Below are 25,770 nucleotides of genomic sequence, written 5' to 3' on the forward strand. Positions count from 1 at the left end.
ATTTTCCTTCCAACCGTATGCATTATTTGCCGTATGTATTCCACTCTTAGGGGGGTGTATTGTATATGGAATTAGTAGAAGTTTTAAAGAAATCTATGGAATTTAAAAGTCTGGGTGTATTCAATATAGACTTTTAACAGTCCATGAAAGTCTTGAGGTATTCAATTAGGATTTTTAAAGACTTCATGAATTCCACCAAAATCTAGGGGTATTCAATTAGGACTTTTAAAAATGAATAAAAGTACAGAGGTATTCAAAATATCATTCATACTTATGGAATTAGAAAATCATGGATAATCATGGACTTTGTAGTGTTAACTATACATAACAAACTCCAATAATTTTCCAGCCTTCAGACCAAAGATTTCAAAAAGTCTATCAAAGTTTCCTCTCCAGAAAAAAAAAAAAAAAAAAAGCTTTATCAAAGTTATTCTCTCCACACACGAAGAAGTTTGTCCTTCATCATCTCTCTTTCTTAATTTTTTGTCTTTTCTCTAATTTTTTATGATATCAACTTTTTTTGATACCCAACATGTTTTTTGTAGTTGTTGAATGTGATTTTTGTTTTTTTGTTTTTGTTTTTTTTTTCAATTGTGATACTTCGAACCCTAATAGCAATAAAAATGATTTATGAAATCCTAAAACTCAAATATTGTGGTCTAACCCTAAGACCTTGAACCATACTAAATTTTATCTTATTAATTTATTATTCTCATTAATTTGAATTTATATTATGGTTCAAAAAAAGGTTGAACAATTGAATTTCAATTGATTGATTATAGATCAAGACATTGATCAATATTGCTACAATATATGTTAATTGGCGAAAACAAAATTGATGAGAATAATTAACCATAAACGTCAAGTGATCTATATTGTATATTTATGTTGTTGGGAGATTAGAAATGAGAACAAACTCGCTAGACAGACTAACAATCATTTATTTGAGTCAATTTCTATTAGAAGATACTAGAGCATTGAAGAGACAACAAGTTATTATTTTGTTTTGTGTTTGGGCTGCATTTGTTTTTTTTTTTTTATATATTTTGTACATCCTAGGAAATCTATAGAAGTCATTCATAATAAAGTATATAGATTTTCATGAATCAATAAAAGTCTGTTGCTAAAATCAATGGTTTTAAGAAATCCATAACAGTCTATCGACTTTTTAAAGAGTCTGTGGACTTTTCAAAAAGTCTGTCATTAAAAAAAGTCTGCACAAATCCAAATACAATACACCCCCCTTATTCAAATTCTACTATTTAAGAAGATTATCCCTGCTATTCCATGTCAGCCCATACTAAAATGTTCCAGTTTTTCTGAGCAGATTAGTAATTTTGGACAATAACCTTCTGGCTACAACCAATGCACTTCAAATTAAGGTCCTGCAATTTCTAACATATATTGCTATTTCAAGTCTGTTTCCCTTAAAAAAAGTAGGGGACCAGATTACTTGGCAACTATGAGTCATATGACTCTACCCTGCATACCATTATTTTTTTTTACCAAACTACGTACTACTATAATTATTGAAACAGGATATTAAAATTCCTGCTTCTAGCTAGTTCATAGAAATTAAGGCACTAAACAAGTAGTACATATCACATATATACCAGTACTCTCAGTTTGCACTAAACAAAGCCGGAAACTGGATTCACAGACACATGCCTTGGACTTTACCCTCCTTCAGTTAATCCGGAAAACGTGCAATTTCACCAATAATAACAACATAAGAATGATCTCACAAATATCACAAAATAATGAAAACGAGACAAGCAGCAGAGGATGCAAGGCCCTTTTTCTGTCTTAAAACAGTCGTGACTTGGCAAAGAATCATGAACAATATAGAGTCCAAAAGAGGGTCTTTAATTTAGATGGGATTTGCAGATTAGAAATAAACCGTCAAATTATAGCCGAATTCAAGGGACTAATCGTCAATATATAACTTATTTTATATCCACCTCAAAGGATTAGTCTACTTTTACCACAATCCATGTCCCTTTTCTAATTTTGTTTTTGGTCTGGGATTTAAAGCCCAAACAAAGGCAAGAAAAGAGAGGCCCAAATACCAGAGGAAGCTGATTCCTTGCCGTCATCTCCCTTTAACCCCTTTACATTATTTCAAGTTTTGAACCCTGGAAGTACAAAAGACGTCTTCTTTTGAGCTTCAGGTGGTCAGAACTCAGAACTGCCCTCTTCCCTTGTCTGTTTAATTTCACAAGAAGCAGCGGGACTGATTCAGATACGAGGGCGGGTCAAGGTTACTTGAGCCTTCTTAATCTCAGGTTTTGCTCTTTCTCTACATCTACAATTTTATGAGATTCTTACTTGACTTGTGTAATCTCAACCTGTTTTACTAATAAAGCATGAATCTTGGTCCTTTTCTCTCTGAAAATGAAACTGATAAACCTCTAAGGAGTGCAAGGCCATTAAGGGCTGTTGTGGAATCAAAAGCTCATTGCGTATAGCTGGCCTTGTGTGTTTAAGCTATGAACTCTTCAGTTCTGTTAGAAATCTCTAATTGAGTGTTTTGAGTAGCAAATAGCAGTCATATGGTCATTGAAGTAGGACATACCATGATACTTTTATGTTCTGTTCAGGCCTCCTTTGTTATTACCATAGTCTATAGCATTAAGCATTCTAGCCGAGTCCCAAATCAATAAATATTGATGCCTATATGCTACATTATATTAATCAACTTGAACACGATGTGTTGCTTTCCAGATACAAACGGTAAACTTCAAATTGAGGAGAATTCTTGATTGGATTTTGGCTTAAAGCAACTATGGCCGAATTAAACCTGGGTATACTTATAGATGTTGTTGATGAAGAATGGATGAAAGACACTCTTCCAGATGACGGTATCATTTTTGCTTCTCCTTTTGATATGTACCTCAGTACCTGCAAATGCATTAAATCAAAAAAAGTTTTCATCATGTTTTAGTTCAATAGTTGAAAGTATTGTGTTTGTTGCAGATCTTCCCCTGCCGCCAATGCTGGTTATCAGGACTGATGACACCGAGGATTCGAGTATGTCTTCTAATTCTCAATGCTTTCTGTTTAAAACGGTACCATTACCATCTGAAGAAACATGACTTCACATTGCATATATTTTAACATGCTGGCCTAGTGTCCTTGTTTCCTTTGGAAGATTGATTAGGTAAAGCATCTATTTTTCACTATATCCAATACTATATGAAGTCAGGATATTCTAGTGTTCAGGAACTATTAGGGGCATCACTGTTGGTTTGCTGATTTGACATGTTTGGGAGGAAAATGAATTATAAAAATAGTTTGATTATCATTCTTTTTATTGCCATGGCCAGTGCAATTATGTTGGTTTGTCTCCCACCACAGAAAACAAATGGTGGGCCAAAACTAAATGATTGAGAGGGATTTAGGACTTTGAGCACTATTGTTTGATGTAGTGTTGGCACTTTGGAAAACATTCAGCCTTTTTACTTATTTCTGTTTCCATTTTTCATTTTCTCAAATGTTCAGATCAGGAGGCTCGAAAAGTTGAGGGAGATAGTTGGCATGATCTTGCATTAGGTTCTCAATAAATTCTCTGGTAAAAGAATGTGTTTAAGGTGGTGGTTCGTTCAAAGTAATTGAACAGTTGCTGTATGGATATGTATGTTTTTTTAATAGGGTCATGAATGTGGACCTGAGGTTTTGGAGGTATTTTCCTTGCCAGAAGTTGATTGTGTAACACTAATTCTGTAAATTTATGAGCTGGTGGTAACTGGTGTTGTATGTTTATCATTTTTCCTTCAAAACTAAACTTTAGTGCCCCTAATTTGGAATCTCTAGTGCCAGAAGATATTCAGTGTTACTCTGTGGTTGATAATTCTTAACAATACCAAAGCTTACAATGAACAACTCTGGTATATGGTTGATAAGACATGACTTTGCCAGGCATATGCAACCCATTTAGTAGGGTTATCACTTTAAACCTTACTGAATCGGATCATTGCCCTTTGTTAATCGAGGTGAGTGCAGAAAGGTTGCCAACTAGAGGGAACTATCAATGCTTTCGTTTTCAGGAATGCTGGCATGGTAGAGAGGAATGCAGCAATATCGTTCAACAGGAATGGGCATGACCTACTACTGGTAATGCTCTCAAACAGTTAGGGCACAAAATCAAGTGTGCAGGTAAAAGGTTGATGAAATGCCAAACTGATTTTGATAAGCGGAAAGTGCTAAAGGAGAAGCTTAGTGACATTATGCGTCTTCCACATACGTACTCAGCAGCAATATGATGAACAACATGAATTGCATGTCAATTAAGGTCAATTACTTGCTCAACATGAGAAGTATTGGAGGCAATGACCTCGAGCATTATGGTTGCGTGATGGTGATAGAAACTTGGCTTAGTTTCATAGAAAAGCAAGCAACAGAAGGAGCAGAAACACAATCAAGGGTATGGTTGATGAAAATGGAGAATAATCTCTGCACAAACTCAAATTCAAAGGCTCGTGAGGAATTATTTCCAGAAAATCTTCTCAATTGAAGGCACTGAAGCAGAATCCATTAGTGAAGTCATTGAAGCGCAACAAATGTATTAGGCTTACTAAAACAGTACACTAATGAAGAAATAAAACCGCCGTTTTCCAAATGTATCTTTCCAAAAGCCCCAATCCGGATGGTATGTCCTCTTTTTTCTTCCAAAAATATTGGAACGTTGTGAGTCAAGATGTTTGCATTGCAATACTTAATCTACTTGAGAAAGGTGAGATGTGGCCTGAATTGAACTTCATACATCTATGCTTAATTCCAAAAATAGAAGACCCTAAGGATGCAACACATTTCAGATCCATTGCTTTATGCAATGTGATTTGTAGAATCAACTCAAAAGTAGTAGTAAATAGACTTAAAGTGTGGCTGTTTGATATTATTTCCCCTTTGCAAAGTGCATATGTTCCTGGATGATTAATTTCTGACAATACTTTGGTGGCAACTGAAGATGCTCATCTTATGCATTAATTGAGATAACAGGACATATGTTTCTTCTCATTGCATGAAACTGGACATTAGCAAAGCATATGATCGTTTGGATTGGTCTTTCTTGTATGCAATACTGTCTGAATTGAGTTTTGCTTCTCATTGGATCCAAATGGTTATGAACTGTGTCATGTGAGTAATATACTCTATTCTTGTGCATGGTGAACCAGCTTTACAGATTGTGCCAACAGGGGGTTATTACAGTGTAAGGCAGGGTGACCCTTTATCATCCTATTTTTTATTCTTTGCAGTGAATGATTGTCTACCCTAATATCACAAGCTATGAGCATAATGTTATTAAAGGACTTACCATGTGCCCTCAAGCTCCGACTCTTCACCATTTATTCTTTGCAGATAATAGCTATTTGTTTGGGACAACCATGATGAATGTTTTCAGTACAGGAAAATCCTAGACACTTATGAAAAAGCATCTGGACAGTAAGTGAACTTTCAGATAAGCAGTGTTGTCTTCAATAATAATGTGCATGATGATAGACAAAAAGAATTGGCAGAGATTTTGGAGGTTAGGTGTGTTAAAGAGAATGTAGATACTTCAAACTGCCTATTGAGAGTTGGAAGATCAAAGACTGCTATCTTTGAATACATCAAAGAAAAACTCACAAATAAGCTTATCAGCCGGAAAGCTAAGCTCCTCAGCTTTGCAGATAAAGAAACCTTAATTAAGGCTGTAGCACAAACTATACCTCTATATTCAATGAACTGTTATTTGTTACCAAAAGGCCTATGTGAAACACCCTACCCAATTGTTCTCTCATCTATTCGTCGTCTATAAAGGGAGATAAGATAGAAAACTCATATGAATATGTTGCTTGTGAAGAGAAAAAGGGAGAATGGTATATATTTTTCCTTCATTTAGAAAAGTTGTTCAATTTCTTGAGTGCGCCAAACACAGGAAATGATAAAATTTCATTCCCAACATTTCCATTTTACGAACCAAACAAGGCCTTATTGTAAGAAGACAAGCAGAGATAGGACAACTAATTAGAGGAAACAAAATAAGGGCCATCCAAAGATTGAGGTGTTGTCACATCGGGCACATCTTCTATCATTGATACCGAACGAAAGCATCTTCCACTTACTACTGCATATCAGTTTGACGTTTATAAATGATATTTGTTCTTTTATATTTGTCTAAAGAAGATAAAAAGACTGATTCTCTGTATTTTTTAATTATGGATGGGATGATTGCTCATGCATATGTCTGTTTTTTTCATGCGTCTAGATCATTTCCCATCTAAAAACATGGTCTTTACTTTTACTCATAATGTCATAGCTAATCAATACTTCAGTGATGTATAAAAAAAATATTGCTGTCAATTTATCAATTATTGTTGGTGTCTCAAAACGTCTTTCATGCCTGATGATACTGAAAAGTGGGGGAGCTAGGAATATACTTCAATACCAAACAGAAAGAGTTCAATATCAAATCTCCAAACTTGTACATATGTTACCAATAAGAGAACCACCGAAGGGGTGGTGTGTGATCTCCGCCATCAACTAGGAGCAAATTATTATTGAGCTCCTATGATTTTGCTAAGAGTACGTGCTGGGATTGAAAACCCATGTCCCAATTAAGGAAAACCTCATGGTTCTAGTGTAAGATGGAAAGAAAATTCCAAGAAGACAAGCCAATTGCTGTGTGATTTTAATTTCTATGTTTTTGGATTCTGGACTTATGATTGTGCTAAGGCACTGGCCATGAGAATAGAGAAGGTTAGGAGTGCTAAAAACTTCACCTTCTAAATTAAGGATTAATATTTCTAGTAGTTCCAATAATCTAGAAGCACAATGTGAGGGATTGGCTTCAATGATTGCATCTAACAAGGACCGCAACTTGTATGACACTATGAATTGAGATACTTCAAATTGCAGAGAACGAGACGAGGAAGAACACTGAGAAATCAATTTCCCTACTTTGAGGCTATCCAGTAAGCTCACTGCTGGAACTTGTCGTTGCTTCCCCTAGCTTGATGGACTTTGACTTGAATCATATAATCTCGCAAGCATACGAATCGTGTCAAATAAGGAAAGTATTTGGACCTTGGTTTATCGTATCTCAGGGATCAGGTGTTGGAGCTAACCAAGATAATTGGCGGTAGGATACTAAAAGCACACAAGAAAAAATAAAAAGTAAAATAAAAATTATAAACAATCAAGGTACTAAGCCTTGGTAATGCTCGGCTTAGCTCACACCAAGCCTATTCAAAGGCAATAACTTGTAGCCTCAAAGTGAATATGCACAAATGAGTCGATGGATTCAATGATTGAGAGTTGATTTAAACTTAACAAAAATAATAAAATGCAAAGCGATTAATAAAAATGCAAGGAAATTAAACTAGAAAAGTGTTAACAATATAATGAGAATGTCAGGTGCTAGGGAGGTTACTTCACCCAAATCTCACGTGTCGGAAGCTAATCTAATGTAGATGCAAATTTCCTACTTTAGCGGTAGTTGTATCCAAGGCGGTTCAAGGCTCAAGGACCGAAATTCTCTTTCATGGTATTCCTACTCCGGTTCAAGATCGTAGGAACTCACTTGGGGTGAAATAGAGCCGGTTCAAGGGTCTCTAATTCACATCAAGAGGCCTAAAGATCAAGGAATTAGACTGCCAAGCGACCCGCCCGCGCATTCACTCAACGGGTGTAAATCACCATGCTTATAATCCCTCGAATAGGAATTTGAAGGTTTCTAGTTTATGAATTAAAGGGGGTCAAGCCTCTAACTCCATCCTAAACATGCTCAAAATACACACTATGGTGTTGACTAGGCTCTTGGTTATGCATTTTAACCCAACAAAAATAGATATAAGCATTCATCATATGAGCATCATTACATTAAAATAAACATTTTTACACAAGATTTGGACTAGAGCACACAATCCTAGCCCCCAACAACAAAACTACTGACTACCCATCACCAAACTAACATCAAAATACATAATTTAAAGAGGAACAAAGTGATGAGAAAGAGGAATTTTGGTGAGGTATATCTTGGTGAGGTGAAGAAAAGATGAGATATATATGGGGCGAGTGGGTTTGGTGTTAGAGAGAAAGAGGATGGAGTGCTGCTGTTTTTGGTTGAGGTCAGAGAGAATAGGGCTTGATGGGGTAGATGGTGCGGCTGAATTGAGGTTTGTGTGTGTGTGTATATATATATATATATATATATATATATACAGCCCTTCTTGGGTGCGGACGTCCACAATTTTTGCTTAGGTGCGGATTTCCAGTTTTTCCCCACTTTCTGATCATATTTTCACATCTTAGCCGTTCAGTTTTTAGGTCCTAATGTATAGATCACCTCTGCAAAATTTCAGCCAATTTGGTGATCTTTAAGGCATCCAAAACTGCAATTTACCATTATAAATACGAATGGTTCCGGTTCGACAGATTCGGTCCGTTTGTGTAAATTACAGTTTTGGATTCCTTAACGATCACCAAATTGGATGAAATTTTGTAGAGATGATCTATACATTAGGAACTAAAAATTGAACGGTTAAGATGTGAAAATATGATCGAAAAGTGGGAAAAAATGGCAAATCCGTAACTTTTTACTTCGGTGCGGATATCCGCACCTGAGCAAACTTCTATATATATATATATAATATATTAGGTTCTGGGTGGCTATTCTAATTGCCAAGAGAGGAAGAGATGGATAAGGCAATGTGGTGTTGTCCCGGTGTTGATTCTGAAGAAAGAAAAATCAGTTGCCACGTGTCACATGATGGATGGTGGAGGATTGATCATGTGCAACCAGAAATAAAAGATAAGGAGAAGGTAGGGGCTGCACGTGCTTGACAATAATCATGCTTAATTAACATTGTGCTACTACCCTTGATCAATTAAGTAATTAACCACTTGATTAATTATCTTATTCAATCAAACTTCATTTCTTTCTATTTTTTTTCCTCTTCTCAATGTACTTCGGCTCATATTTTCGGCTCATATTTTAGGCAGCTATGAGATCACTTCTTCATTGGCATTGACTACGGTTGACCGGTATTGACCTCATCGTCTTTTTGTCGAACACTCCAATCTTCACCGTTTTCGCCTCATTTTATCTCGTTTCCGCAACTCCACTTATTTTTTACAAAATAAAATAAAAATAGATTAAATACATATTAATTGATTTAGAGATCAGCTTAATTCTAGTGTTTAGAATGTAATTATACACTACAAAAAAGAATTCAAATTGCCACGGCGTAACGCCGTCGCGGAAAGCCAATTTGCAGTCGCAAAAGACCAATGGCGACGGCAATTTTGCCGATGTCGTTGGTGGCGTCGCCATTGATATTTGCGACGGCAAATTGCCGTCGCAAAATGTGAATTATTAATTAAAAAAAAAAATCTAGCATACCAAAATTTGCATGCTAGAATTTTTAAAAATTTTTATTTTAGGGAAGAAAGTGATACAAAGGAAAAGTTCCATCAAATTACTTTTTAACATCAATTTTATATATCTTCACCAATGTTCAAATACATAAATTTACAAAATTAAATTACATATAGTTAATGTACTGGAAAACTGGTAATCAGAACACTTCATTTCCTCCATCTTCACTAGATTCTGAAGATGACATCAAACCCTGCGTTGGATATAATCACATTAAATTCAAACCAACTAACTTTCGCATTCTATAAACATTATCACTGTCAAAATTAACCAGCAAAATAGTTACTGCTTGTAAAGAGAGCTAAAAGAAATTGAGAAAGAACAAGCATGACATGAAGTTCATAGATAAATTTGCTTTTGATATGGTAAAATTTTTGGAACCTGAACATTTAATACAAACCAAACACATATCAACTAACTTGCTTATGAGATAATGCATTTATCTAGAAAGCCTATCTTGTTTTTGGCATGAATATATCTAAACCTAACATATTTCACTAGAAAATCCTATAGCTTTTCTTTCAACAGATCTCCAGTCCCACTTCTGTAGAATAACAACACTTGATGAATTACAAAAGACAACTTTTAAGATGAACAACCTGACAATTTGAAAACCATATCAAATTTTATTATATAAGATTCTGAGTGCTTGCCAATATCCACCAAAACGTTTCCACATGCTTATAATATCAAACTCATAAAAATATGTGTCTGCCATTACATAAATTCGATTATTTAAATTCATATGCTGCATACTTTTCTTCTAACAAGACAGAGGACCCCTTGTTGATAAGATATATGCAATGAAACTGAAAAATTAGGGGCACCCAAATCAAAAAGACCACAAACCACATTGTGATTTATCATATCCAATAACTAGCACTCACATTGTGATTTCTATCAGAGGAAGCTCCGATATGGACTCCGTCGAATCAAATGAGTTCTCCACAAGTTCCCTCACAGTAGTATAAAGACATTTCCCTGGCTAAAACATCCAAAGTCAGACACTCCAAACACCTCTACATTTTACAGAAAGCTTCAAATTTGATCCTGGAAATAAATAATCAAAGAAAAAAGGCATACATTACCAAATCCAGCAATGTTCTTATTCTCAGCGAAGAACTCAGCTGGAGATTCTGCAGCAAAATTGAAGATAAAAACCAAATCAATATGAAACCCAATACAAAAAAAAAAAAAAATCAAAGATAGACCCAATCAATACATAAAGACACAGTCTTTTTATAGAGACAATAATAGAGAGACTGACTCTGCTCAAGAACACTGTCTTTGGGCTTCTTTGCCGGAGTCTTTGATTTGGGTTTCTTACTGCTCTTCAAACCGAAACCATTAATATTCAGAAAGCTGACCTGCAATTCAACACCACAAACCACCAAATCTGCCCCTGAAACTCACCAAATCCCACAAATCAAACTCATTTCCACACGAAAATCCACTCCAAAACCAGAAATCCACCAAAACATAAAATAATCGATGAGAAGAGAAGAAGCAGTAGTACCTTTCTTGGCCAAAAGTGTCCTAAATCTGGGCCTTGATGACCGATTGGCCAGCTACGTCGACGTTGAGGGTTCTGGAGAGGAGATTGGATTTGCTGACGCCGAGGGTCAAGAGTGAGAGCTGAGAGGAAGAGCCGCAGAGGTGAGGAAGACTGATTGTGAGAGAGAGAGCCAGAGAGGCGGAGTTGCAGTCTTGCAGAGAGCAGCGAGAATAGAGGGAGGGAGCCAGAGAGGCGGAGTCGCACCTGTAGATGAATCAATTCCCGAGCTTGACCTAGTTTTGAAGGCAGCCTCAAGCTTCGGCGCGTAGAGAGAGTAAACCACCAGACCAATAGCGACTTTGATTTGAGCCTTGCCATCGGAGAAGGCTGAGGAATCGAGTGAGATGGTGAGATGAAGGCGGCTCTTGGTCTTAATCAATCAAAACATTCAAATCAATCAAAACATTCAAATAATCAAATCTATTAACTGGAGATCGATGGGTCGGAGACCAACATCCCAACAATGAAGTATAGAGAGATGGTTTACTTACAGTGGGTCGAAGCAAAGCCGTGGGTCGGCGGTTCAGCGGTTCGAGATTACGAATAGGAAGACTGAGACTGAGAGGCTGAGGGAGTGAGATGACTGATTGAGAGGTTAGAGCTAGCTTAGAGATAAGGCCGAACAGTCGAACTTTGCGGTGGGTCGGCGACGACTGAAACTGAGGGACAGAGGGAGTGAGTCGAAGAGAGGCTGAGGGTCAGGGTCAGTCGAAATCTCGAATAGAGGCTGAGGGAATGAGGGATTAGGGTTAGCGACTTAGATTTAGGTGGGATCGTAATCCCCTGCTACAAACATATCGTAAGCATATTATTTTACTACGGCTAACTCTTTCCGAAGTAAACCATTGGGTTTGCCACGCCCAATGGCGACGGCAGTTGTTACCATCGCAAATATTTTGCACAATCGCGACCCCTCAGTTTTTGCCGTCGCAAAATAGGAGGCATTGGCGACGGCAATTGAAGGCCGACGCAAATTGGTGAAGCTAATACAATTCTTTTTTGTAGTGATTACGAGCATAACAATGCAAGTAATCAGACTTTTACTTTAGCTTCATTGTGAAATTAAGTTCAGAATGAGAGGATTGAGTTCATTGTTGGCAAAAGAATAGACTAGAAGTAACAACTCCAACCACAAAAGTATAAATATGCAAAGAAATAAAAGAATAAAGGAAAGGGAACAGCTGATATAACGTGGTTCGGCAAGATGCCTACGTCCACGGAGTAGCAACAACAAGAACTTCCACTATGAAATAATGGGTGGGTACAAGAGTGTAATGACTTGGATTTTCGTATTAATTTTTTATTTTTTTTCTTGAAATTAATAAATATCCCAGTTGGTACAAATTATGGTTTCGATGCCTTGTTTTTTTGGTTAATCATGAATTAGATTTATTTCCAACTATTATTCACTCGAAATGTTTCGATTTGTGAGGGTGACTTTGTGACTTTGACTCTTTGCAGCAAGACCCTCTTAGTTGTGCGAGACTAGGCCCAAAATCGTTCAAAGGTTGACCCAAGAACAACTTCGTTGTGACCTGCTAGATGTAACAACAGCTATTTGGCTTGACGATAACGGCAGCTACTTGGCTTGATGATAACAGCAGCTACTTGACCTGATGATAACAGCAGCTACTTGGCTTGACTTCATAAGAACAGGACTTATAGGAGGGCATGGTGTGGGAGCTAGATGCATGAGAGTTTAGCAGAGAGGGAGAATTCCAGCAGTAACATGATTTCTGGATTTTGGGTTAAGGTTGGTTGGGAAGAATTTAAGGCTAGGGATTCAGAGATAAAGCTTGATCTCTTGCTTGATGTTTCTGGGCTGTTGTGGCTTGGTTTTCTACGGCAACGAACTCGCCCTTTATAGACGGGGAGGATTTCTGCCAAGAACCAGAGGCTTTGAAAGGGCATCCTTAGTTTTGATGGGATCAATCTAAAACCTTCAGCTTTTGTTTTCCCCATGAAATCAAAAGAATGAAGGCTTGCTTTGGCCATGTGGGTAAAGACTGGTGGCGCGGGTATGGGACGGCGATGGGGATCCCAGATTTCGTGCTGCCGTGATTTTTAAGAAATCATAATCCCTTGTTTTGTGCTATCGTAAATTGTGATCACAAATACCTAAGGATTATTGGAAATTGAGGCAGGATTTCGGAGGATGAGAGTTGGGAAGTTTTGCATAGACTTTGGGTTCTTACCAGAAAAGGATGGAGTAGTAATCCCAGCAACAACTTGATGGAACAACGTTCCTGATTTGGGGAAGAAGACTCCAACGTCTTTTTGGGCTACGGGTTCTAGTGTAGTGGACTTTGGGTAGGGGAATGACTCTAGTGGGCTCTAAGTCTTGTTTGGGCTTGCTTTCATCTCTCTACTAGCCCATGTTAAGATATTGGCCCTCGAAGCATGAATTTTGGTTGCCAAGTCCAAAATTGCCGACGGGCCTCATCATAACAATGGGCCTCGCACGATCAGTTACCTTCCACACCACATCCCGCCGTATAAGCCCCAAACGTAGCTTGGGCCCTACGTGTATCGCGTGGTAAATAAGCGTGTCGGTCCATTTAGAAATCCCTGTCAATTGTTTGAATATTTAGGCATCTCGTATCGCTTGTTTAAATAGAGAATTTCCCTTCGCCGCGAAATGGGCTTGCTTGAAGGCCCAATTAGGTTATGAGGTCGATGACTCGTTCCCTTTGCCTGTCACTTAAATTCGAACTTGTGGAAATTTGGGTATCAACATTAGCCCCCTTGATTTTGTAGCTCGTGTGACCGTGTTACAGGCTACATAATCAAAAATTCGAAGACTTATCGAGTGATTGTACATAACCCTCCCTTTCTCTTTTTTTTTTTTTTTTTTTTTTTTGAGTTGAGTCGGTGTGTGTATCTCATTGATACAATCCATGACTCATTAGGCTTCCCACGTGACAACAGACCTTCGCCGTCATTGGACTCCTAGTTAGAAGAGAAGAATCCTACTTTTCAGCTATTTTTTCTTCTAGGAAAACAGCATTGGCGTGTAGAGTCGTTTCCGTTTCTCCTCGTTTTCTTCCATATTTCGGTTTGCACGAGACGCTTTTCTCCAAGAGTCGGACTCTCGTTTTAAGGAAAGGAACTCATCTCCCTTTAGATCTATTTGGCTTGAGAGCCTCCATTCCTGCTTCCTTACTCTCTCAAGAAACAGAGCGGGCGCACCGCACTCGTTACGCGGCCAATCTGCGATTTTCTTCTACACTTGGTAAGCCTAACAGATTGCATCCCCTTTTGCTCGACTATCTCCATCTTTTGCTATCTTTGTCTCTTTTCTTCTCTCTTCTCTTCTTTGTTTCAAAACCCGCCGTTGCTGTAATCTCACATTTAGCCAAAGCGGTATCAGGTTGCAAATACGATTGCCTATTGCTGGTGTGATATTGTTGATTCGCTGCCGTGATTGATTCGTCGCGTGTTCTATTCTGGTGTTATCGATTCTGCTATTGCAATTGCTTGTGGCTTTGGCTATATTAATCTGCTATCGAGATCATATTGTGCTTGATATGTTACCGCGTGTTTTGATCTGTAAGTATTTCTTCCCATTCCGCATCCTAACTTGTTTCTATATTTATTTATTATTATTATATATATATATTTTTTCTTGGCTTGGCTTGGCTGCATGCACTCAATAGCCTTGGTTTTGATTAGTTCCCTGCCTGATGTAATGATATATTGATTCAGTATGAGTGACTTGATCTTTTGCTTTACGCGTGGAGGACTTTTTTTTTTTTTTTTACTGCTGTGATTGCCATTAAACACGATGGGGCTTGTTGTTAGTTTGCCTGGTTCATCCTATAAGATGTGCTTATTAGCTTGGTTGGGGTTATGTGGATTCAATAGTTTTAACTTTTAGCTTAGCCCTTTGCTTGGTGTGAGATTATGAATTGGCTGAGCATGGAGTAGCTTGGACTGTTGTTGTTGATTTTTTTTTTTTTTTTTTTTTTTTTTTTTTTTTTGCATTGTGCGCATTATGCGTGGAGTCTTACTGCTGTGGTCGCAATGGAACATGACGTAGCCTGGTATCGCATAGTTTAGTTTATCGCATAAATTGCGCCTGTTAGCTTGGATTGAATGCGTTGGCCTTGCGTCTTTCATTCATTTTTTTTTTTGCTCGGCCTCTTACTTGACATGTAACAGTTAGTTGATTCAAAGTATATTGTTTGTGAATAGCGTGCTGTGATTCAATAGCTTATCCCTTCTTTCTCTTGTTAAGAAACACCTCATTGTATGTGGAGATCCCTGTATCTTTCTAATCACGTCATGGCTCCTAAGGTGTGTAGTCTAGTCGATCATCATTTCGTGCTTGAGGATGGCCTTAAAAGGAGTTTAGAGGTAATTATGAAACTTCCAGAGATGTCAGTCTTGAGCGGATTTCCAGGTTACTGATTGAGAGGGGGGATTATCCGGCAGTTCCTATAAACTTTGAGTATCCCTGTGGTTTAGTTACAGGGTGGCCACAATGGGTTGACCATGAGCTAAAAGATGAGGCCACGAGAATCAGACTTTCAGAGGCTGCTGTTCTTTCTTCTGTATTCATCTCTGCCCGTTGTGATATTAACAGGGATGTGGAGTCTCTTCGTCATGTAGTTCGAAGATGGAATCCTCACACGCATACCTTTGTTTGCGAGTGGGGAGAGTTTACCCCTACTTTGGAGGACGTCTTGAACATTATGAGGCTCCCCATTACTGGTTCAGCCAACCCCCTTGGCTTTGATTTTGACTCAGAGAAGTTGCAGGTTCTTGTAGAAGGGGCCTCCAGTGTCAAAGGAAGTAAGCGCCGTTTCTCAAATTGGGTGAAGCATTTTTGGGGTGTTACTGAAAATGGGGTATTTGTCCCAGGTGAAGGCTTTAATTCTGGTTGCCGTCTGGAAGCAATGCTATCTCTGTGGCTAACAAAATTTGTCTTCATTGAGTTCTCTTATGAGTATGTTGAAGAGCGCCTGTTTCCCTTGGCAATTGCAATAGCAGCCGGCAGTAGGTTTCCTTTGGGACCAATGTTTCTTGGTCACGTCTATCGTCTGCTTGACTATATCGTTGTTGACGAATTGGAGAGCGTTGGTCGGTGTGGAGTTACTACATTGGTTTCTACCACCTTTCTGCAAGTATTTATCTGGGAACAGTTCAAAGGATTAAAGATGGAGCCCCTGACCATGAGTCTCTCTTTGGAATTGTACAACAACGACAAGGAAGGCAGCAAGCAAGCGCAGACCGAATATTTGCCGCCGGTACTCCCTCTGCTGTGTCGTTGGTTCAAAAGGAGACAAGATAAGACTGTGTTTGCTCCGAGCATGTTAGACGACGTGAATAATTTCATCTGGCAACCCTACCTCCAATCTTCTGAGTTTGAGACCTTTTCGTTTTCTGGTAGAGAAGAGCAGTGTACTACAGCTCTAGGTCGGGTTGAGCTATACATGACTGTTTGCCCAAACTTTATCCCATCCATCAGTGAGGATAAGGAAGACTTGAATATTTTCCCTGTTGTTTATTCTCCTGACAGAGTGATGCGGCAACTTGGTTGCCTTCAGGACGTTCCCTCACCTCCACCTCGCTCTCTTAACTCTAAGATCACAAGCTTTTCTCATATGGAGAGTAGATGTGTACTTGACTTCTCTGGCAGAATTGTAGACTTCCCATCTCAGTTGCCAGGGAATGCCGCGAATGCTAACGCCTCCCCTGCTTATAGTTGTTATTGGAGGGGGGTGTTGTGCAGGTTCAGGCTTTTTGTGGAAGCCGGCAGTCCTCGGCTAGAGTTGGGACTTATTACCAGCAGTAGGTTGGCTAGCCCCAAGGCTATATTGACTTATGCTGAAAAGCATAACCTCACCTATACTGAAGTGTACAACGATGGTGCTAGAAAGATTGTTGGCTATTTAAAGGGTTTTGGAACTAAGAGGGCGAAGGGAGAGGAAAAGAAGTGCGATAAGAAGATGGGTGATAAGGGTGATACAAGGGAACACAACACTCATAAGCCTATTCGGCGTTTCAAGCCCAAGGTGGATTTTGATAAGTTTATGCATACAACCCAACACGGAGTCAAATTGATGATTCCCCCAAGCATGCCGCTTCAAAAGAACAAGGAGGTAAAGAAGAAAAGATCTTCAACATCCCGAGCAGGTGGTACTTCTCATGCAAAGCAAGCGAATGCTACCAGTTTTGAAGTGAAGAAAGGGGTGAAGAGGGAGGCCGGTGCAGATTTTGATGTCCCTCTTCGTCGAAGCAACCGTGTGAAGTCTAAGAGTTCTCCTTCTCCTCGTGGTCCTCCAGCTTATCTTGAGTTATCTGAATCTGATCACGGAGAGGGTTCTCAAGGGGGTCCAACCGATTCTTCTAAAGAGGATCATACTAATCTTTCAAAAGGGGCATCTGATCATCTGCCTGAAGTGCCTCCCATGATTAGCCAAGATGGTGACGATCAGGTTGTTTCTTTTTCTTCCTTTCCCCATTTTTTTTTTGTAGCGACTTCTCCCTTATTATTATTATTATTATTATTTTAAGGGAGCTAAAACTGCTTCTCTTTCGTAGGTTATCGAAGATGAAGGCATGAGTGATGGTGATAAGGTTGTCGAAGATAAAGGCATGAGTGATGGTGATAACCGAGTGCGCAACATCCCTTTTGCTCATCTATTGCTCTCTTTTTTTTTTTTTTCTTATTGCCAAGATTGTCTCTTTTTTTTTTTGATGATGTTGCTTTCCCGCAGGCCTTTAAAAACGGCAGTGTGAGCAATGACAATCAAGTATGTCCCAGCTATTCCATTTTCTCTTTATTGTATTTGTCACATGCATGGAGATCCTTTGGCTCACAAAGTACATTCTTCTTAGGTTGATGCGGGATTTGAGCCTTTGCAACATAGTCCGAGTGAGAGTGAGAATAATGACTAGGTAGCTCGTTTACTTGAAACTGAAAGCTTGGATTAAAAATTTTTTGCATTAGCGTGCTGATGTGTTTTTGAATTGGAGTTTTTGGCCTTTCATCCGCCTGCTGCCACTTTCATGCATGTTCATCAGATCTTTAGCTTAAGATAATAGTATGAAAGAGTAGATAAATGAATAATATTGACATGGAGATCGGATAGTTAAATGTGTGTGTATCTGTATTGTAGTATGCCTAAGTATATTTACTAAACAACGAAAGGGTATTTAAAAGGAATGAAATGCGTGGTGATTCCAAATCGCCATGTATTGTGCTATTGCAACTGTAGAGTAAAAGTTTGCTAAATTATTCGTGAAACAAGATGAGGAGATCATGTAGCCAAACAATTAACAGAGGTAAAACTAAATGAAACGTAATACACAAATTGATAACGTATGTATTAGTTATGTGAAGTGTGTGTGTCATGCAGTGCAGTAAGCATGACCTTTGTGTTAAGAATGGTGATAAAATGTCTGCAGCCTCGTGTGAAAAATGACATAAGAGTGATGAGGAGAATAGGGGACACGTATAATTGAAAACTCAGAGAGATTATTTGCTGCCGGGAACGGTAGTAGGAGTAGTACTCGTGAGAAAGTAAAAGAAATAAAGTGCGTTTCGAAAAAAAAAAAATCATGAGTACTAAGTAAGATGAGTTATAATGAAGTAAGTTTTCAGGTAGAATAATGCATATGTAACAAAATAGAAAAGAAAGAGAGCAAAGTTGGAATGAGATGCACCTTTTGCCATGATTCTGGTTATTTGCTTGGAGTAACAGATCAGGAAATCACTTCCTTCTCTTGCATTACTCATGCGTCTGTTTTTTTTTGTCTATTTTGATTTCTTTATCTTGCTTACGAAGTGTGCTTGAGTATTGTTTCTGGATTTTTTTTTATAATCATGCAGTATGATATTCAAGTATTTATGCTTTTCCAGCCGTTGTAGTTAGTGATAACACTGCTTTTGATATTGCTGCTGTTACATGAGTTTTGCCCCTTTGATAATGTGAAATGTGGAAGGCATGTAATATTTTGCAGAATCAGATATTTTCCTTTTCTTACGACTTCCTCCCCCCCTTTTTTTTAGGAGCAGGGTCATCCTTCAGATGTTGGTAAGAGTGATGACGGGGTTGGTCATGACACGGCAGTACATGCCTTAGTTAAGCACGCTCCAGGGATTGATAAGGTAACTGTCATTCAGACTAAAAGCCTTGGCCCAAGCTTGCTTGCTAAAGGGTCAACTAGTGAGTGGGTGACCCATATGGACAACTTTATGATTCGATTTGCTTCTAAAGAGGAGTCTGCTCTAAGCATGGCTGACGTTGCACCAGTATTGAGCAGAGACACCGCTGTTTTTGCGGGTATGAAAATTCCTTCAGAGTTAGTGGGTCCCTTAGCTAGATTTGCTGAGAGATATGGCGGTGGAGATATCTTTAGCTTAATTGATCGAGACTATACTTCAAGGAAGAAGTGTGAGTTGATTAAGGAACTTGGCATGATGTTGTACAGCATGGAAGTTTGCCAGATAAAAGATGGAGAAGTGTTCCTTATTTGGAGAGACGCTTGTCGTGATTTCATGGGGGCAGGTCTTAATGTTGGCTTCCTGCTGGATTCCTTAAAACAAGGTGCAAAGCATTTCTTTGGTTATATGATGAGGTCTGAAGGGTCAGAGAACCAGTATGTTAAAATTCACGGTCTGCAGGAGATAGTTTCGCAAACCAAGAGGGAGCTTGCACGTCTTGAGGAAGAGTTGCGCAAGGCTTAAGATGATCTGAGTTTCAGTTTGCGTGACGTTCCCGTACCTGCTATGGAGTGCATACTAGAATCTTCTTGGAAGGATGGCAGTCACTTCTCTTATTATTTATATTAGGATTTGGGTTTATACTGCTTTGCAGTATGAATACAGCTTTGCAGTATGAATACAGCTTTTTGCTTTTAGTTGAGCGTTCAAGTATGAAGCTCATTCAGTAGGACTAAACTTTGGCAGCATGTATGAATACCTATCTTTATTTATCGTTAAGGCTTGCATGTTCTTTGCTTGTCACCTTTTTTTTTTCTTTTGAGAAGGTTGGAGCTAAATGAGTGGCGCCTCATTTACCGCCGGATTTGTATTATTGCCTTACTGCTGGGATTCCAGGCTAGCGTCGACCCCTCCCCCTCTTTTCTTTTCTTTTAGGCTTACGCTAGCCCCCTTGTATAGATTCGCAAAGTCTTCAATTAGAGCATCTCGGTTTTGGCAAATGAGGTAAGGCAATAGTGAATATATTTAAAGACACCTCTTCATTTCACATTGCAAGCTTCTTAATACAAATTTAGGCGTCACTATGGTGACGTGCCTTACAAAAGCTTCTGACAAAACAGAAGATGTGTCTTGCAAGTAACCATAGAGACTGATATAGGTATACATTTTTTTTTTGAAAGGAAACTAAATTATAAGATAGGGACCTTCATGTATTAAGGTCTAACAATAGTAAGGCTTGAGCCATTTGCCATTGATAGGATCAGTCAGCCTACCACTGTTAGCATGAATGAGGAGATAATAACCACTGCTGTGAGACTCCTTAACGACAAATGGTCCTTCCCACTGAGCTGCAAACTTAGAAGGGCCGGGCATCTGTCTTCTTACCCAGTCAACAGTTCTAAGGACTAAATCCCCTTCTTTGAAGCTTCTCTCCTTGACTGTTCTATTCTAAGCTTTAGTCACTCTTTGCCGATACGCTTCTGCCCTTGCTTCTGCTTGTCTTCGCCTCTCATCTGCTGCTTCAAGGTCCATCGTTCTCCACTTAGTACAAGATTCATCATCCCACTCTAGATCGTTAACAGCTAGCACTCTAGCCGTCGGGATGATAAGCTCCACTGGTAAAACTGCTTCGGACCCATAAACCAAGGAATATGGGGAAAACCCGGTGGCGCTCCTAGGTGAGGTGCGATAAGCCCATAAGGCATCCGGTAGATGAGTGCTCCATCCTCCCTTGTATTCATGTACCATCTTACTTAAGATCCTGACGAGCGTCTTGTTTGTAGCTTCAGCTTGGCCGTTTCCTTGAGGATAATAAGGTGTTGATCTCATGTGCTTGATTCCGTATCCCTTGAGTGTCTTGCTTACTTCTTGATTGACGAAGGGTGTTCCATTGTCAGACACAATTTTGTAAGGAATACCAAATCTGCAAACAATGTTCTCCCTTATGAAGTTTGAAATTGCAGCTCCCATGGCCTTATTAGTGGAACTGCCTCTACCCACTTGGTGAAAGACTCAGTTGCTGTGAGAATCCATATGAAGCCCCCAGAAGGTGGGTGAATGGTTCCTACCAAGGCCAACCACCAAGTGTGAAATGGCCAAGGTGTTTTCATGTCTTGTAACAACGCTGATGGCTTGTGACTCAAGTTTCCATGTGCTTGGCATGTGTGACACTTCTTGACCGTGTTATAATCATCTTCACGCATGTTAGGCCAGTAGTATCCCAAGTCTAACAGCTGCCGGTAAAGCTTCTTTCTTCCTTGATGCTCTCCACATTCCCCAGCATGCACTTCTTGTAGAACTTGTTGACATTCAGTAGTCCCAAGGCACCTTAATGGCTCACCATTGAATCCCTTTCTATACAGCGTGCTCCCATCCACAAAATACCTTTTCACCGTCTTTTTGATCTTGTACGCATGCTTACGATCTTCCGGCAGTGTTTTACTTATGAGGTATTCCAAGTATGGTGACCTCCAGTCTTCGGTAATTGCTGCCGTAAATCCTTCCTGTTCTGACAAAGTTGAGGAGCACTTAGAACATGAGAGTTGCATCTCCACTGCTTGTTTCTTCATGTTTGGCCAGTAATAACCCCTACGTTGCAACCTCCGGTATAAGCTGACCACCTGCTCAACCCCACAAGTGGCCTCATGTACTTCTTGCAGTCTCCTCTGAGCTTCTTCTTCATCTACACAGCGGGCTAATACTCCTCCTGGAAGACGCTTGTACAACTCTCCAAATATCAAACTATAGTCTCCCAGTGTTCTGAGTCTATCTTCCTTGTCCAACTGAGCCATCTCATCCTTGACAAATTCCCGCCAATCTTTCTCACTTGATGGGCTTGAGAAAATCATAGCTTCTACACATGGTTTGTTGTTTTGGATTACAGTGATGTTGGGTTGCTCCTTTGTGAATGAAAGCTTGGAACCAAGGGTAGCTAAAGCGTCTGCATATCTGTTAGTGCTGCCAGGAATATGCTCAAGAGTTATCTGCTCAAACTTCTTAATTAACTTTTCTGCCAAAGTCCTATAGGGTGCCAAGGTTACTTCTTTCACTGCAAAATCTCCCTTCAATTGACTAATGACTAGGTTTGAATCCCCAATCACTCTGATTCTCTTGACTCTCAATTCATGTGCAGTTGCAAGCCCAGCAATAAAAGCTTCATACTCTTCCACATTATTAGTGCACGAGAAGTTTAGTTTAAACGAAAGGGGTTTGGCATGCCCCTTTGGATCCACGAGTACAACTCCAGCTCCCCCTCCATTAGCCGTGGCTGACCCATCGAAGTGAAGGGTCCAAGGCTCCTCTTCTTCAACCACTACTGTCATTCCAGGTAACTCTCTGAGTATGTCATGAGAAACATCAAATCCTTCTTCTTCTGGGAAGAGGGTGATCATGTCGATCACGGCTTGTCCCTTGATAGGCCTTGGTGTCGTACATACAATGTTGAACTCAGACAACTGGAGCAGCCATCTTGCTAACCGCCCTGATAGCATTGGTTTCGTCAGTAAATATCTGACCAAATCAGTCTTCACCATAAGTTGAAGCTTGTGGGCCAAAAAATAGTGACGTAATCTTTGGGCTGCATAGACAAGCGCTAAACAAAGCCTTTCTGCCTTAGGGTAGCGTGTTTCAGCTCCCCTCAAAAGCTTGCTCACATTGTAAATAGGAAATTCTTCTCCAGCTTCACCATCTTGTGCTAATAATGCTCCTACCGCTGCATTGGTGGAGGCCAAATACACCTTTAAGGGGACGCCTGGAGTTGGTGCTTTCATGGTTGGGAGCTTGGTGATGAGCTGCTGAACCTTCAAGTAAGCCTCCTTGCATTCAGCGTTCCACGTAAATTTGTTCCCTTTTTTCAACAGAGGTGTGAACGCCTGGATCACAGCAGCTAAACCAGGTATGAAGCGTCTTATGTAAGACAATCTTCCTAAGAAACTCTTTAATTCCTTCTGACTTGAGGGTGGTGGATGAGATGCAATGGCCCGGATCTTGCTGGGATCAACATCAATGCCTCTACTATGCACCACAAAACCAAGAAACTTTGCCGAAGACACCCTAAATCCTCATTTTTTTGGATTCATCTTCAGCTTATATTCTTTGCATCTGTGTAGTACTTTCCTCAAGGTACCCCAGTGCTCACTTCTAGTCTTAGATTTCACCACCAGATCGTCGACGTAATCCTCCACTTCTTTTCCCATGATGTCATGGAATACTACCGTCATCGCCCTTTGATAGGTAGCGCTAGCGTTCTTCAAGCCAAATGGCATGACTGTATAGTAAAAATTTCCATATGGTGTGCGGAAAGCCGTCTTTTCAGCATCCCTGGTAGCCATTTTAATTTGGTTATAGCCACTGAACCCATCCATGAACGACAGCATCCCATGGCCTGAGGTCGAATCTATGAGGACATCCATGTTTGGCAACGGGAATTCATCTTTTGGACATGCTTTATTCAAATCCCTGAAGTCAACACAAACTCGTATCTGACCACTCTTTTTCTTTACAGGAACAATATTTGCCAGCCAAGTAGGGTGCTTGATCGGCTTGATGAAACCAGAGGCTAAGAGTTTTTCAACTTCTTGCTTGATTTGCTGCTCATCATTGGGATGGTAATTTCTTCTTGACTGCACCACTGGTTTCGCTCCTAACTGCACATTCATAGTGTGACACACCAGATTCGGGTCTAATCCCGGCATCTCCTCATAGCTCCAGGCAAAGACATCCCTATATTCTCTTAATAAAGAGATGAGGCAGCCTCTTTCTTCAGGTGACAAATAGGTGGAGATGGAAATATTTTTCTGAACAACGGGATCATCACTCAGGTTGACTTCTTCCATTTCCTCTGCCATAGCAGCACTTCCATCCTGCATACACTTTGGCGATGGCATTGCTTTTTGAAGGGGAAATCTCTCAGGTACCACGGAAGCCCCTTCTGCCTCTTGAACTTGATCACACTCCATGGCACCTGATGATTTGGGGCCTTCCCATAATGAACGGTTAGGCCCCGCATCCCGTCATAAGCGATATATTGTGCGGCCATCCGGCAGCACCACTCGAGAGCATTGAGGCTGATAGACGCTTTGTTGCCTCACCAACATTGCAAGATCGTTGTTGCTGAGATCTTGAATGTCAAGCCATGAGGGTAAAGGAGTGCCTGCGGTTTTGGATGGATTGCCTCATTCTCCGTCAGTGAACTCATCATAAAATTGTGCCTCAGCGTGATGACTTTCTGACCGGTGGAACGGTACTTGATTTCCTGGCAACCTGACAGGCTTGAGTCCAATCCTCCCCTTAACACACTGGTGGTAAGTGGAAGGCACGAGCTTATGTTTGTTCAACCACGGGCGTCCCAGCAGTGCATGGTAACTAGTGTCAGCATCAACAACATAGAATCTGGTAAGAGACTGAATTGGTCCAACCTTGAGGTTTAGTAATATGTACCCTACAGCTTGCTCACTTCCATTTGCAAATCCGGTAATTGCCATGTTTACCTTCACAATTTTAGTCAGAGAAATTCCAGCGGCATTGAGCACTTGAAGAGATATAATGTTCAAAGAAGACCCTGTGTCCACCAAGGCTCTTCTCACGAATACACCATTGACTTGTGCTTCCAAATAGAGTGGCCTCCGGTGATCTGGATAAGAAACTTCCATATCTTTATCGGTAAACACAATAGCATTGTCACCTTCTAGTAAGCTCTTGGCCCTTTGTGTCTCAGTCCCGGCAACAAAACATTGGGGGCCAAATGTTTCAGATACGTCCATCAGGGCTTCAGCAGCAGCTTACCTAGCTTGGGGCCCGTACTCTAGCTGATCAAAGAGTGACTTGAATTTGGGGTTTTGCTGGAGAACTTGTGCAGCGGTAGGCTTAGTACGCTGCATCACATCAGTTTCTACAACGCCTTCTTCTACCTCAGTCACATGATAGACCTGATCCATTGCGTTCACAAAATTCTGACCACCATTAGCTCTCATTCGGCCCTCTATAGTTAAGATGCACTCATCATGGGAGAACCATGGATTGTCATAGCCATATGCCCTGAAGTATTGTTGCCATGAAGCTTGGTCGATGGGGCCTTGATATTTGCTTAATGCCCAAGATTCATTATCCTGATGCATGGTATTATCTCCTATGCCAGTGATAACAGAACATGCCCTTTTCCCATGCCGTTTTGGCAATGGATCATCATCAATAGCTTGCTTCTTTGATGGGAGCTCTAGAGTACCTTCATCAATCTTTGCATGAAGGATCCTTCGCAAGGTTTGACAGGCAGGGGTAGGATGTCCCACTATTTGGTGATAACGGCAGTAGCGTGGATTTTTCTTATCTTCCCTGGTGGGGGGCTTTTCTCGCTGCACGGGCTTGATCACTCCATCAGCAAACAATGTATCAAGAATAGCATGAAGTTCCTCATCAGTACAAGGGACTGCCGGGACTGTTCCAGACCGTTCCTTCCTCTTCAAATATCTTTCATCCACCATTAGAGCTTGATGTGCTTCCCTCTGAGTTGTGTCTTTTTTGTCTCTCCAACTCCTCTGACTTGCGGTAGTCTTAACAGACATGCTTGTTTTCCTCACTGCTTCAATTAATCTGGAAAATTGAGTAATGCCGATGTTTTCCAAATAGACC

General features: G+C 40.0%; 2 protein-coding genes across 2 annotated transcripts; one reads left to right on the forward strand and one right to left on the reverse strand.

Annotated features, from left to right (window-relative positions):
- Positions 1-2,091: 2,091 nt before the first annotated feature.
- On the forward strand, positions 2,092-3,806 carry LOC112198329 (anaphase-promoting complex subunit 13). Its single transcript, XM_024339427.2, has 4 exons — positions 2,092-2,285; positions 2,725-2,861; positions 2,977-3,030; positions 3,502-3,806. Exons 2-4 carry the CDS (start codon positions 2,786-2,788, stop codon positions 3,561-3,563), a joined length of 192 nt encoding a protein of 63 aa, XP_024195195.1. The 5' UTR covers positions 2,092-2,285; positions 2,725-2,785; the 3' UTR covers positions 3,564-3,806.
- Positions 3,807-20,592: 16,786 nt separating this feature from the next.
- LOC112198618 lies at positions 20,593-24,101 on the reverse strand. The gene is made up of 3 exons (XM_024339761.1): positions 23,270-24,101; positions 21,145-23,152; positions 20,593-21,067 (listed from the first exon to the last, which is right to left on the reverse strand). The coding sequence occupies exons 1-3, from the start codon at positions 24,099-24,101 to the stop codon at positions 20,593-20,595; spliced, it is 3,315 nt and encodes a 1,104-aa protein (XP_024195529.1).
- Between the last annotated feature and the right edge of the window lie 1,669 nt (positions 24,102-25,770).

Source organism: Rosa chinensis, chromosome 4, assembly GCF_002994745.2.
Source record: "Rosa chinensis cultivar Old Blush chromosome 4, RchiOBHm-V2, whole genome shotgun sequence".
Taxonomy (NCBI): Eukaryota; Viridiplantae; Streptophyta; class Magnoliopsida; order Rosales; family Rosaceae; genus Rosa; species Rosa chinensis.

What these genes read in the sequence shown, in the direction of transcription:
- LOC112198329 (XM_024339427.2), top strand. Translation starts at nt 2,786, where the DNA reads ATGGCCGAATTAAACCTGGGTATACTTATAGATGTTGTTGATGAAGAA. An exon ending in AGACACTCTTCCAGATGACG is followed by an intron (nt 2,862 to 2,976) that starts GTATCATTTTTG and finishes TGTTTGTTGCAG; the next exon opens with ATCTTCCCCTGCCGCCAATG. An exon ending in TGATGACACCGAGGATTCGA is followed by an intron (nt 3,031 to 3,501) that starts GTATGTCTTCTA and finishes TCAAATGTTCAG; the next exon opens with ATCAGGAGGCTCGAAAAGTT.
- LOC112198618 (XM_024339761.1), bottom strand. Translation starts at nt 24,101, where the DNA reads ATGGAGTGTGATCAAGTTCAAGAGGCAGAAGGGGCTTCCGTGGTACCT. An exon ending in GACTAGAAGTGAGCACTGGG is followed by an intron (nt 23,153 to 23,269) that starts GTACCTTGAGGA and finishes TGCATAGTAGAG; the next exon opens with GCATTGATGTTGATCCCAGC. An exon ending in GCAACTGAGTCTTTCACCAA is followed by an intron (nt 21,068 to 21,144) that starts GTGGGTAGAGGC and finishes CATTGTTTGCAG; the next exon opens with ATTTGGTATTCCTTACAAAA.